Source organism: Arachis ipaensis, chromosome B4, assembly GCF_059453495.1.
Source record: "Arachis ipaensis isolate K30076 ecotype BB chromosome B4, ASM5945349v1, whole genome shotgun sequence".
In the NCBI taxonomy this organism is placed as follows: Eukaryota; Viridiplantae; Streptophyta; class Magnoliopsida; order Fabales; family Fabaceae; genus Arachis; species Arachis ipaensis.
The window spans coordinates 146106324-146120723 of NC_142439.1; the positions used below are offsets into that span (position 1 = coordinate 146106324).

The 14400-nt window shown below is 34.8% G+C and overlaps 4 protein-coding genes across 4 annotated transcripts; 1 reads left to right on the forward strand and 3 right to left on the reverse strand.

The window, feature by feature from the left end:
• Window positions 1-2471, reverse strand: LOC107635570 (F-box protein CPR1-like). Its single transcript, XM_016339074.3, has 3 exons — window positions 2230-2471; window positions 698-1999; window positions 1-426 (listed from the first exon to the last, which is right to left on the reverse strand). Exons 2-3 carry the CDS (start codon window positions 1644-1646, stop codon window positions 374-376), a joined length of 1002 nt encoding a protein of 333 aa, XP_016194560.1. The 5' UTR covers window positions 1647-1999; window positions 2230-2471; the 3' UTR covers window positions 1-373.
• Window positions 2472-3324: 853 nt separating this feature from the next.
• Window positions 3325-4158, forward strand: LOC148569556 (putative disease resistance RPP8-like protein 2). The gene has a single exon (XM_088485119.1). The coding sequence runs from the start codon at window positions 3325-3327 to the stop codon at window positions 4156-4158; it is 834 nt and encodes a 277-aa protein (XP_088341245.1).
• A 454-nt stretch (window positions 4159-4612) lies between these two features.
• On the reverse strand, window positions 4613-6466 carry LOC110271372 (F-box/kelch-repeat protein At3g06240-like). The gene is made up of 2 exons (XM_021122195.2): window positions 5170-6466; window positions 4613-4906 (listed from the first exon to the last, which is right to left on the reverse strand). The coding sequence occupies exons 1-2, from the start codon at window positions 6323-6325 to the stop codon at window positions 4866-4868; spliced, it is 1197 nt and encodes a 398-aa protein (XP_020977854.1). The 5' UTR covers window positions 6326-6466; the 3' UTR covers window positions 4613-4865.
• Window positions 6467-9081: 2615 nt separating this feature from the next.
• Window positions 9082-10887, reverse strand: LOC148569557 (F-box/kelch-repeat protein At3g06240-like). Its single transcript, XM_021122186.2, has 2 exons — window positions 9608-10887; window positions 9082-9370 (listed from the first exon to the last, which is right to left on the reverse strand). Exons 1-2 carry the CDS (start codon window positions 10755-10757, stop codon window positions 9348-9350), a joined length of 1173 nt encoding a protein of 390 aa, XP_020977845.2. The 5' UTR covers window positions 10758-10887; the 3' UTR covers window positions 9082-9347.
• Window positions 10888-14400: the final 3513 nt, after the last annotated feature.

Here is a 14400-nt window from a genome sequence, read left to right on the forward strand (position 1 = left end):
TTAATAAAATAAGCATATATTGCTCGATAAAACAGAGATAAGCAGAAATTTTCCAAGAGATTCATTTGACAAATTCACTAGACTCCACACCTAGGATCTCAAGTTTGCAGGAGAAACATATTATCCCCAAACGAATCTACAATTAAAACTTCTAGGATTGGATTCATAAGGTTTTGACATGATAAAAGAAAAGTACATTATGCAATCTGCAAAATAAAGCATCTAAAGTTTTACATAACCAACTAAGAAATAAAACATCTAAAGTTTTGCATAACCAACTAAACTTCATTTGCACTTTTCAAATCTTATTTTTCCCCATGTGTCAAGCTCTTCACTTGTATGTTGGCTCCTAATTCTCTTTCTTTGTTTGATGCTAACCTTTAGCAACATCAGGTTGTTCAAAATATTCATGGTCAACTTGATGGCCTGCAAAAAAAAAAGCTCAGGTAAAAGACAGTTTTTTTTTTCGATTATTCAGTTAAAAGACAGTTTTAGACATGAAAATGATCTAAACTTCAAAACTGCACCACAAGCCCAGACTACAGGAAGCAAGACCGTGATCAATGATTCCTAAGCATTGATAAATTCAAATTTCAGCATCCAGAAACAAAAGTCACATCTGATTGGAACTTGCGCAAAATGCAATGAAAACTACCAGGAATAGCTTCGTGCAAAGCATAGGAGAATGGTTACATACCGATTTCCTTCATCTTCTTCTTGTTATCCTTATCCTTAATGTCACTCGGGAGTGGCAAGAGACTTTCTGTATACACATTATTGCGTTCACGGCAGGGAAGCTGACAACACAGACTATTAAAATGCTTAAGCAGGTCTCCTCGGACATTATATATGAAGTACCCTGTTTTACCACACGAAGTATAACCTCTTCCAATAATATCCCTATTACTAGATAAGCACAGAGGCCGGAAGTCCTTGCAAGGAATCTGATAGAGAGTCCAAGATGAGTGCACTTTATATTCTTTCATCACCCATATGTCAGTGTTACGGCAATCATCATTGCGAGAATACAAGGCTAGGCAGCCTCCGAGTAGGGCAAGACTTGGAGAGGAGCATGACAGTTGTTCCGGCGCAGAAATAGTTGAAAAAGTCATTTCCATGAGATCAAAGATGATAATAGCATCCCTATAATCTTTAAGATCCCAAGGCACCCAATGAACAGCGCCATTAAAGAATAACCCACCAGAATGCCAGTAACGAAAACCCAAGAGTTGAATACCCAGGTGTTTGGGGACAGCAGCATCAAGATTAACCCATGAATTGGTTCTCAAGGAAAAGCAATCCAAATGATATTGTCCTTCGCAATCGCACCAAGCTACAAGAAGTAAGTAATCATCCTGTGATGCATCATAACCAAATCCATGCAGATACACATCGTAGCCAATCCTAGGGCCAGGGGGCTTACTACGATGAACAATATGAGAGTAGGATATTCTTTTGCTGGATCCAGTGAGTGGGTTCCATACCACAAGAAAATGTGGGCGTCGATGGAAGAGAATAAAGCCTCTGCAGAATCCCAAGACCACAAAATTAGAAGGTGCTTTCTTCTGGAAAGGGGGACAAACTACTTTTTCTGATGCATCATTGTCGTCTAAATAAACTAAATAAGCCATAGTCTCGTTTTTCATGAAGAAGCATGCGTTGGTGGCAGCAGGAGAGTGGTGAAAATGCAATTCCGCAAAGTCAGGATTTGAAATGAGAGAGCACCAGAGCTTGGAAACGCACCTGAGGCGAGCGAGATATCTGATCGCACCCGCAGAAGGATTATATGAATCAGGTCAAGAGGGAGGATGTCGTGAATGCTCTTGCTCTTGTCATTCTGATTCTTCTTCTCCATACTGGATTGCTCTTTTGCTTTGTTCACTGTGTGCTTCAGCTTCTTCTTCTTATGCATGCTTGGATTGCTGAGCTTTTCGCAATTCATATACCAATTCACTCAATTCCAGTTCCCAGGAATTGAAATTGATTTGAAAACCTAAAACTAAAAGGGGAAGGGTTAGTTTTGGATTGTCTACTGAAAAAAAAAGGTTATCTTCTAAATAGGTCCATAAAAAATATGGTATTGGATATTTTTGTTCCAACAAAATTTTATTAGGTAGGTTTCTGAATTCAAAAATGCTACTTATTCTTTAAAAATTTGAGTTTAGCACATCCACATTATATTTATTTTACAAAATACTCAATCATACATAGTTGTGCAATCAGAATTACCTTAGACGAAGAAGGATCGCGACGGTGGAGGAGACTTAGGATAAAAGAGGCGTGCGGGGGATCTCCAGGTCGGCAATGGAGCTGCGCGTCGCGCATGGAGAAGTTCTTCGCAAGGGGAGGGGGAGCTCGTCACGAGGGGAGGTGCGTGGTGCGGGAGAAGACGAACGCAGCGAGGAGGGGAGGCATTGCAGTTCTGGGTTTTTAGAAAGTTTTCTTTAGTTACGACATAGGAGGGGTGATTAGTTAAAATTTGTGTTTAAAAGAATATTTAAGGTTTTATTTATAATGTGGTAGTGTTTAAAAAATTTAAATTTTAAATTTTAAATTTTAATTTGACTATTTTGTTTTTTTATATTTGTTTTTAAATTAAAAAATAATAAATGTATTTGGATGCGTTTGGTTTAATTTTTTTAAATTAATGTTAAAAAATTGAATAAATAACAATATTTAAAGAATATCTAGTCGTTATGAATTTTACAAAAATAAAACATATAAATTATTTTGAAAAATGTATAAAATAGTAAAATTAGATTTATTTAGTATTCCTATTTAGTTCAGTAACAAATCACTTTAAATTAAGCTTTTTTATTCAATTTATTTTTTACTCTCACATTCTAATTATTTATTTAATATTCTCTATTTTTATCTTTCACAAAATACTATGCAATTAACATCAAAATATTTATACTATAATAAATTAATCAAATAAAAATATTGAATAAATTACCATTTGTACCTATAAAAGATATAGATGCTGACAAATGTTCCCATATAAGAATAAAACGACAATTATAACCACGGAAAATGGCTTCTGTATGCCAAGAGTACCCGGCGTTGGTTACACAATTGGTCCGTTCTTCTTCCGTGAGTACAATTGTCGTTTTATTCTATTCTTATATGTATACGTCTTTGTATCTTTCATAGACACAAATGATAATTTATTCAAAAATATTCGAATAAACAATTTTTTTAGTTTTATTTTCTCTCTCTTTTTTTGTTTTTTTTTTTTTTTAAAGTCTTTTGGTTTGGTATATTTTCTATGCAAAAAATTATCTTAACAAACTATGTTACATTTTTCATTTTAAATTTTTGGTGATGGTGGTAGAAAGAAGGAGTGAGGGAGGGGTCAAAATCTGCTGGATTCATGACCTTCTCCTTGATCTTTGCATATCAGAGAGTAGAGCTGATAAAGAAATAGAGATCTGCACGAAGAAGAACATTAGTTCCTTGGGCAATGCTAAATCTTGTAGATTGTCCCTTCGAGGCAATTATATGGTTTCACTTAAGCAGTCCGATCACTTCAGAATCCATTCTTTAATCTGCATCTGGGACGACATCAACTTTGGATGGATACGTCTATCGAGTTTCCCTTTAGCTCGCATTGTGGACCTTGGATATGGTACTCTTCATTCATCAATGGCCCGGGATTTGGAGATGTTTATCTATTTAAGATACTTGAGACTAAGGAAGAGTTACTACCAATCAGACGGGGTTGTTCCAATCTGCGCCCTTCCAAATCTAGAAACTCTAATTATTGAAAATATTGCTCTATATGGTCATAAAGATGACTATAGGAATACTTATACTCTCCCACATGAAATATGGAGGCTCAAGAAACTGAGACATCTTGAAGGGAGGCTATGCATGACGAGTAACACGATTCCAACGGACACCCCCGGAGAAGACTGTTTGCCGAATCTCCAAACCCTCCAAGTTGTCACTCTTGAAGAAGGATTGACAGTATCCTCCATTGTTAATGAGAGATTCCCCAAGCTTAGAAAATTGGGTTTGCGGTGGAATATCAAAAGTAAATATACAGAGCATCAATTATTACAAGGCTTGCATCACTGGGAAAATCTAGAAAAACTAAAACTGGTGGACTTGGAGGAATTACCATTAAAATCTGTCTATCTATCTATTAACATCTAAATAATTTATGCAGAAGCTTAACTAAACGAAGCTATCAAGTCCCACCATCAAGCCCAGAAACTCCCACATCCAACTGAAGTTGAAGTAAATAGGTAGAAGCTTTTCAATCTTCTCACATTTTTATTCATTATTTTCTCTCGATGTCTCTGAATTTATATTACTCAGTAGATATATCCATGAACTAGGCAGAGCTATCAAGTCTAATCACAAGCATATGCCAGGTTTTAACTTCATATTTCAAACATATATGTGGAGAATGGTCCTGCAACACTATTACATTGTTTGCACCAACCATCAATGCATTGAAGAAAAGGCAATTAGCTATGATGTAAGCTTTTTGGAATCATTTAAACAGAGGAATCAGTATTGAAAGAACCGAATCTAATGTTCGATCAGTCAAAGATAACGCAACAAAGTAAATATTGCACGGTGATAAAACATAAAGAAGCAAATGTAAAACTTCAACTGCATATATAGGGCTATTATATATAATTCAAATTCAAAAGACATTGAATTTAACAAGAGCAAACTCAATTGCATTTTCAAATTTTTTAGTTTTCCCCAATCATGGTTGGAAGGGAAATCATACTTTAAAGTTTAAAGCAAAAGCAGAATAGAACAAGAGTCTTGAGAAGCTTTTTTCCAGCTCAACTTCCTAATCCTACACTTCATTTACAACAGAATCAAGTGTCCAAGTTGTTCCCATGTTAGCTCCTAATTCCCTCCCTTGTTTGACCTCTTTGTGATTCTGACGAAGTGCGTAAAAGACCAACCAGTAAAAGTCACCGCATCAGACATGAAAAAAGAAAAAATCTTAATCTTAAAGAACCTCAATGGGAGACGTGACAATAAGAAGCTAGACACGGTTTAATGGACTTCAAGGTCACCATCAGTGGTCAAAACTCACGTTTAGTTGCAACTTAATAATCCATCAAGCTCATTTTGTTTCAATCAATCATAACACAAGCACAAATAACAGCAACAAAATGGCTCAAAGCACATATTACATACCCTTTTTTCTCTTCTTCTTCTTGATGTTGCTAGGGACTGCCATGAGACAGTCCACATGCACAACGGACCTTATGTGATTGGAAGGCTCACCATAAAGATATTGAACATGTTTGAGCAGCTCTCCTCTGACATTATATATATAGAACCCTCCTTCACCCTCCCAAGGATAACATCTTCCAATAATATCCCCATTAGCAGATAAGCACAGAGGCTTAAAGGATCCAAGAGGAATCTCATAGACGGTCCACGACGACTGCACTTTATATTCTTTCATCACCCATATCTCAGTTATATTCTCTTTCACTCCATACAAATAGAAGGCTAGGCATCCTCCTAGCAGGACGAGACGGGGTTTAAATAGGTGCTGCCCGGGTATCGTGGAGAAACTTCTTTCCTTCAGATCAAAGATAAGAATGTCAACACAGTACTCATGAGTAGACCAATGAATAGCCCCGTTACAGAACAACCCCTTAGGTTTCCAATCATCCCAGTACAATGATTTGGGAAGTGCAGCATCAAGACTAATCCATGAATTGCTTCTCAAATAACACAGATCAAAATGGAATTCATCGTCTTTACCCTTATATGCTACAACTACTACGTAATCATCTTGTGACGCATCATACCCAAAGCCATATAGAAGCGCATCATGGAGAAAGCAGAAGACCTTAACAAGACGATTATAAACTATATCCCTTGTTGCGGCATAAACCATATGAGAGTATGAGATTCTTTTGCTGGAATCAGTGAATGGATTCCATAAGATAAGAAACTGTGGTTCGCGGTGTAAGAGTACGAACCCTCTGCAGGAACCAAGAAGATGGAAATCAGAAGATGGCTTCTTCATGAAAGGGAGAGAGAGGGCTATTGCATCAACGCCATCATTATCATCTTGAAGCAGTGCATCAAGGTCAACTGAGTAAGCGTGAGAATTGTCTTGGAGGAAGAGGCATGTATGAGAGGGTGAGAGAGAGAGGTCAAGATGGGATTTTGCAAAATTGGGATCGGAAATGAGAGTATTCCATAGCTTGGAAACGCACCTGACGCACGCAAGGTGTTTGATGGGAACCCTCAGTAAGATTGCTCGTATCAGCTCCGGAGGAAGGAGATCGTTGAAGCTCTTGAGCTTCTTCTTCTCCATGCTCGACTGCTTCATTGCTATTGGTCCAATGTTAGGGTTTTTGGCGAGGAAGAAGATTCATATGCCCATTCCATCAATCCGTTTAAAAAGACGAGCATTTTCCCGCGTTTTTTTCCCCCTCTTTTCGGTTCCTAGAAATAAAACAACTTTGGAAACAATTATTTTAGAAAAATGGGGAAGCAATTCAATTTTAAAGCAACTATAATTTTTTTTCTTTTTTGAGTTATTGTTGATTTTGGTCAAAGGTTTCAACCAATGAACAACAAATCTTAATACAAGGATTAATGTGATTTCATAATAAGCATTTGCTAAATTCAAGTTTACCATCAAAACTTAATAGTAATCACCTTGGGTTGGTTGAGTGATCAACTCACTCGTTCACTTAAGCAAGCACTAGTGGTTCGAATCCTGCTTTGTGCATACAGGAACCCATTGACCAGTAGCAGACCCTTAAATAGAGCTCCAATTCGCGACGTATTAGTCATTAGCCTGTCGTATTGAGGGATACCGTAAAAATGAAAACGATCAAAGCTCATTAGTAGTTACAACATACAAGATAGCAATTTTAATTCCTATTGTATGCAAACTCAAATAAATCATAAATTTAACCAAATTTTGATGTTAGTTTGACAGAGTGCATTAAAAAAATTAATTTCTCATTGTGAAGTGAAAGTAGGCAACCAAGCAAGCTCTGAACTAATTGCAAAACATGAAACAATGTTACATTTTCTTTTTCATCTTCTTATCAGATTAATTAATAAACAAACTAGAAAAAAATGTGGATAATGTTGCAGCCTCCTCTGTTTCATGACCCATATCTTTAGTTTGGGCATCATCATTATAAAAGAAGCTCATTTTCTTCAAATCAAATTAAAGTAGTCACTAAGAAGGGGCAACATATTTTCGACACATATAGCGTGCGTAGTGTACCTAAACAAACCAGTCATTTGAAAAAGTACATAAATCAAAGGGGTGAAATATTGGTAAGGTTGTAAGTTAGGACATTCAATCATATGATTCAATTTGATGTGATGCTCTTTCTACTTGAGACTTGTGTACAGTATAAGACTAGACCAGCTTTTCTTATATGGCACTAAGTAATGTTCCAAGCTGGAATAACCTAATAAGCTATATGAATATTACATCAAAGTAAGTAATTTGGGATTTGTAATGCAAGCTATCATAACATTTAAGAGAAATAGCAGAAAATGGGAGGTATAAGATTAAGAACTTACTTCCATTGTAACGGTGAACTCCAACCTTTGGCCAACATAGCATAGTATTCAATCTCTGACTTCTTCAATGGCAGGCAGTTGTTGCCAATGATGATCAATTTTCCTACAAACAATAAAATTTTCACAGATTATTTCAAAATTCACAATCATATTTTAACTATTTTAAGCGAAACTCATTCTTGTTCATGATGGTAAATGGAAATGGGCTTCAATTCAAGTTAAATTTGACATAGAATTATTCCATACATATATAGCTAGGATTTTGGCCTCATAAATTCCCGGATGCCCAAACATTAACCATGCACCTTTATGCATTTAGCTTTGGAATAAAGTTGGAATGGTTTAATGGTTAGCTCACTAGTTCGTTTAAGCAAATGGCCAAGAATCGAATTCCGTTTGTATATGTAACAACCTGTTAGCTAGCGGCAAATTCTTAAATAGAGTTCACTAATCCTCAATTTTGCCTTCTATGGGTAGCAACTAGCAATTCATTGGCCATCAACAGATTTTATCAGTCATATGTTGATTATTTGTATGACAGTCAGATAAATCTTATGAGTTATTTCATTGTGATGTACCTAATAATATTACAAAGGATACACATTAACCAAAAATTATTTAAGGTATTGCCAAAGCTAATATCTTAACTGAAAGTATACAATCAATAAGAAAAAGTATATTTATGTATAGCACTCAGCACAATAACGAAGCATACCTCACCACAATACTAGATTGTAGGAAGCAAGACAGCTATTAATGATTACCCTAGCATTTGATACTTCAAGTTTCGCCATGAATAGTCAAAACTCACATCTGAATGCAACTTGATGCACAATGCATCTTGCTCAGTACTTTTACATTGATCACAACGTAATAAAACCAATGAGGAATAATGTAGTGCAAAGAATAGCAGAATAGGACCTATCCTTTTAAAACGTGTTTAAGTAGTTTCAGTAACACCTCTACTATATATCCTTAATTAAGCAGTAAGTTTAATGTAAGAATTTTCATAACAATAAGATTTAATAATCTATGGTTTTAAACAAATCAAATTGAATGTTAGATAACTTAAATTTTTCATGAGCAGTGGATTGATTTTCATGTTGTTAAGTTTTCCTGAGAAAATGATTGGATACTTAAGAAACATCATATGGATTAAGGAATGTGGTAGAGTAGAGTCCAAGATGAATTCACTTTTCCATATCTGAGTTCTATTATCACCAAAACTGTAGTTTATGAAATACAAGGCTAGGCACCCTCCTAGTATCACGATTCATGAGATTGGTCCATATTCTTCTCCTTCTTGTTCTTCATTGGGACAATGAAATCAAGAAAGGTCAATTTCATCATAGTATCGTCATGAAATATTTCGTTTAGATCAGAGCAGTAGCAAGCTTCTGCAGGGTCCTTGATGAAGACGAATGAAGGGGTGAGTGCTGAGGAGAAATTTTACAAGAGATTCATTTGACAAATTCACTAGACTCCACACCTAGCATCTCAAGTTTGCAGGAGAAACGTATTATCCCCAAAAGAATCTACAATTAAAACTTCTAGGATTGGATTCATAAGGTTTTGACATGATAAAAGAAAAGTACATTATGCAATCTGCAAAATAAAGCATCTAAAGTTTTACATAACCAACTAAGAAATAAAACATCTAAATTTTTGCATAACCAACTAAACTTCATTTGCACTTTTCAAATGTTCTTCTTCCCCATGTGTCAAGCTCTTCACTTGTATGTTGGCTCCTAATTCTCTTTCTTTGTCTGATGCTAACCTTTAGCAACACCAGGTTGTTCAAATTATTCATGGTGAACTTGATGGCCTGCAAAAAAAAAAAAGCTCAGGTAAAAGACAAAGTTTTAGACATGAAAATAATCTAAACTTCAAAACTGCACCACAAGCCCGGACTACAGGAAGCAAGACAGTGATCAATGATTCCCAAGCATTGATAAATTCAAATTTCAGCATCCAGAAACAAAAGTCACATTTGATTGGAACTTGATGCAAAATGCAATGAAAACTAACAGGTCGTGCAAAGCATAGGAAAATGGTTACATACGGATTTCCTTCTTCATCTTGTTCTTGTTATCCTTATCCTTAATGTCACTAGGGAGTGGCAAGAGACTCTCTGTATACACAATAATGGGTTTACGTCTGGGATGCTGACAACACAGATCTTTAAAATGCTTGAGCAGGTCTCCTCTCACATTATATATGAAGTACCCTGTTTTACCACATGAAGTATAACCTCTTCCAATAATATCCTTATTACTAGATAAGCACAGAGGCCGGAAGTACTTGCAAGGAATCTGATAGAGAGTCCAAGATGAGTGCACTTTATATTCTTTCATCACCCATATGTCAGTGTTATAGCAATCATCCTTGCAAGAATACAAGGATAGGCAGCCTCCGAGTAGGGCAAGACTTGTATAGGAGCTTGACAGTTGTTCCGGCGCAGATATAGTTGAAAAAGTCATTTCCATGAGATCAAAGATAATAATAGCATCCCTGTAATCTCTAAGATCGAAAGGCACCCAATGAACAGCGCCATTAAAGAACAACCCACCAGAATGCCAGCAAAGAAAACCCAAGCGATTGGGGACTGCAGCATCAATATTAATCCATGAATTGGTTCTCAAGGAAAAGCAATACAAATGATATTGTCCTTTGCAATCGCTCCAAGCTACAAGAAGTAAGTAATCATCCTGTGATGCATCATAACCAAATCCATGCAGATACACACGGTAGGCAATCCTGCCATAGCCAGGGGGTTTACTACGATGAACAATATGAGAGTAGGATATTCTTTTGCTGGATCCAGTGAGTGGGTTCCATACCACAAGAAAATGTGGGTGTCGATGTAAGAGAATAAAGCCTCTGCAGGATCCCACGACCACAAAATAAGAAGGTGGTTTCTTCTGGAAAGGGGGACACACCTCTTTTTGTGATGCATCATTGTCGTCTATGTAAACCAAGTCAGCCACAATGTCGGTTTTCATGAAAAAGCATGCGTTGGTGGCAGCCGGAGAGTGGTGAAAATGCAATTCCACAAAGTCAGGATCAGAAATGAGAGAGCACCAGAGCTTGGAAACACACCTGAGGCGAGCGAGATGTCTGATCGGCACCCGCAAAAGGATTATGTGAATCAGGTCAAGAGGGAGGATGTCGTGAATACTCTTGCTCTTGTCATTCTGATTCTTCTTTTCCATGCTCGATTCCTCGTTTGCTTTGTTCACCGTGTGCTTTAGTATCTTTGGTGGAAGAAAGGTTTTCTTTTGTTATCACATAAGTGGCGTAACTAGTTGAAATCTGTGTTTAAAAGAATATTTAGGATTTTATTTATGATGTGTTAGGTTAAGAAGATTTAAATTTTAAATTTTTATTTATTTATTTTGTTTTTTATATTTTTTTAAATTTAAAAATAATAAATATATTTAACTGTCTTTATTTTAGTTTTTTAAATTAATGTTCAAAAAAATTGAATAAATAATAATATTTAAAGAATATTTAGTTATATTGTTCTGAATTTTACAAAAGTAAATTATATAAGTCCTATTTTTAAGAATTTATTTTAAAAAGGGTATAAAATAGTAAAGTTAAATTTATTTAGTATTTTTATTTAGTTCATTAACAAATCACTCTAAATTAAACTTTTTAATTCAATATATTTTTTACTCTCACATTCTAATTATTTATTCAATATTTTCTACTTTTATCTTTTACAAAAAAATACTGTGCAATTAACATCAAAATATTTATACTATAATAAATTAATCAAATAAAAATATTCAAATAAACAATTTTTTTTAACCAATTCCTGAACAATCATAGTTTATTTTCTCTCTTTTTTTTTGTTTTTTTAAAAGTCTTTTGTTTTAGTATATTTTGTAATAAAAAACTATGTTACATTTTTCATTTTAAATTTTTGTGGTTTGATATACAAGGTGATTAAGTATTAATTTATTTTTGTCTAAGTCAGCCATAATTTACTAGAGAACAAATTAAAACCAACCGAGTTAACAACATGATTAAAAAGAAAAGTGTATATTTTGTGTATGTAATTGATAAAATAAAATATCTTTAAATTTTACATAAATAATTTTACTTGGACATTCACTATCTCATCTTTAGTCATTAACAGCCAAATAAAAAAATATAAAAGCAAGCAAATTAAATAATTTTCTCTATTATGATACTTAGATAGAGGTATAGAAAAAACAGAAAAAATAATAAGAGACACAACAAGACTGATATTAGTATCCACAACATAGTTTACAATATAAAATTTGTAACAATTTTAAAAGTTCTAAAAATATATACTCAAGATAGTTAAATTTTTATATTTTATGTGCACATATTTGAGCCCTAAATACACATTTGAAAACCTACATCATAAAAAAATTTATTACATTTAAAAACTAATATCATAGAGAATATATAAAAATTAACAATTTCATCTAAATATTTTGTCATTATTGTAACATCCTTACTATCAGAATGTCACGCTTCCGGTTGCGTCACTCTGATATCGAAAAGTATTACGACGACTTCCGTATACATAATAATAAAATAGGAGCATTTGACTCGAAACCGTATCACTGTTTTCTTTAAAAATACGAAAATACTTTTTCATGAAAACAAACAAGCATATACATATATACAAAACTTCTTACTCAAGCAACTTATTATATATATATGTCATTACAGTCACGAATCATATTCCTCTTACAAGAATTTAATAATAAAGGCGAGGAAAATCTATTACATATAAATACAAACAGAAACAACATATCTAAGTACTTAACAAAAATTCCGCAAGCTTATTCACCCGTCCTGAAAAGATAAAATTGTAGGGAGTGACAACCTAATCACATGGTCTTACACTCTTACCACGAATTTTCAGAATTGTCAAAAGAAGATATTTAGAAAGAAAACTGTTTTTAAGTACAGTGCTCATTGCTTGTCATATGAAACTTTTGAAAATCAACTATTAACTTGCAAAAATCTAAAACTTTTTTAAAGAAATCAGTTAATTATCCAAAATCCAAAGCCTTTCTTTTCTTAGAAGAAGATCTTAAAAGTTTCTTAAACTGTATGAATGACGACCAGCCTGTTTCAAGTATAGGTTCATTAAGTTTATGTTAAACAGCTTGATTTTTCATACTTAACTAAACCTCAATCAGAAACCAATCACGTAATTAATTAACACTATCATTAATTTTGCACCAATACTCAATCTCAAAAGTACCACACCAGAACAAACACAGGCAAAACAGATAAGGAAAATACAGGTATAGATAGCAGATACAGCAAGTAGCTTAGATAGCAGTTAATAATAGTTAAGCAGTTAGGCAAACCAAGACAAATTCAAACCCAAATAAAGCATGCAAATGCATATGATGAATGTTTGTCCTACAGCCAACCCGTCATGTCCGGTAGCTAACTCGGACGTTGTCCTCTTGAAAACAGGTGAGTGGTACACCACCACGATTCCCACTGACATTTTCAATTGGAAAACAACAAACTCGTGGGCGGTAAACCACCACGATCCCCACGCACAACAATCTTTACCCGGAGCAAGTGGACAATACCACCGCGTCTTAACCGGTCACATATATCTCAATCAAATTCAAATTCATGTTCAAATCCATTTTCAATATCATTCAACAATCAGACTTTAAAATCAATCCTCATCATCCTTCATTCCTTAATATCACACCTCCCATTACATTTATCAATAATTCATATCAAAATATAATTCATTCTTTTCTAAATAAAACAAACTCAAAACGTAATTATTTTCTTAATAACTCAAAATCAAATCATGTAATCCTTAAAATCCAAATCTTTCTAAATAACCACTTCAAACGAAACTTTCAATTTTTTAAAAAAATTTCGACAACATCTTTAAAATTCGGACTTTGCCACCCTTCAAGGATCCCATCCAAAACATTTCTCAAACTCTTTTAAAATCATTTTCAAAATTAGACCAATTCCATTATCTCAAACCATTTTCAATTCTAAAAAAATCATTTTCGATAAATCAACAAAATCAATTCCAATGTCGATTCATTTTCAATATCAAATTAACTCCAAAACCAAGAAAACCGCTTTTCATAATAATCAATCAAATCAACTTTCCAAATTCATTTTTACCAGCAACCACACACCACTCAAACAATAAATAATTCAATCCAATAAACAACCACATCCATAAGACTCACATAATCACATTAATATATTTTTCATATTAATATCTATTTATAACAATTCTGTAATATAAAATAAATTTTAAAAAAATCCCTACCGTCCCAACAGCTATACAGCTGGTCAAAAATCCTTTTCCTTGGCCCGCAACTGCGGCAGCTGCAACCACCACAGCTTCATTCCACTCCCACGACAACCACAGCAACTCTAATCGTTGCATGCAACCTGGAAAACTCAACCCTATCGCAAAAATGCCGCAAATTTCTCAACCGCAAATTCTGCAAATTCCAATGATGGCGGAACCACCTAGCGACCCCTTATCTCTCCACGCGCATTCTGTTTCACTCCCGGCGACGGCGTGCAGGCGACGGCGACAGATCTGACGGCGACGAGAGTCACAGCGATGCAAAACAGAGGCACGAACAGTGGCGATGGTGGCTGGGCTTGACGGCGACACAGAGTGACGGCGACGATCCTTCGCGCGGCGGCTCTGGGCAGAACGGCACGTCTTCTTCCTCTCCCACTAGCTTAGTTCACTGTTTTCATTTAATTGCAAATTTCATTTCGCCACATTGGGTTAATCAAAGCATTTTCTCTCATTTTATTGTTTAGGACAGACTTTGCTCTTTGTATCAAAAGGTTACT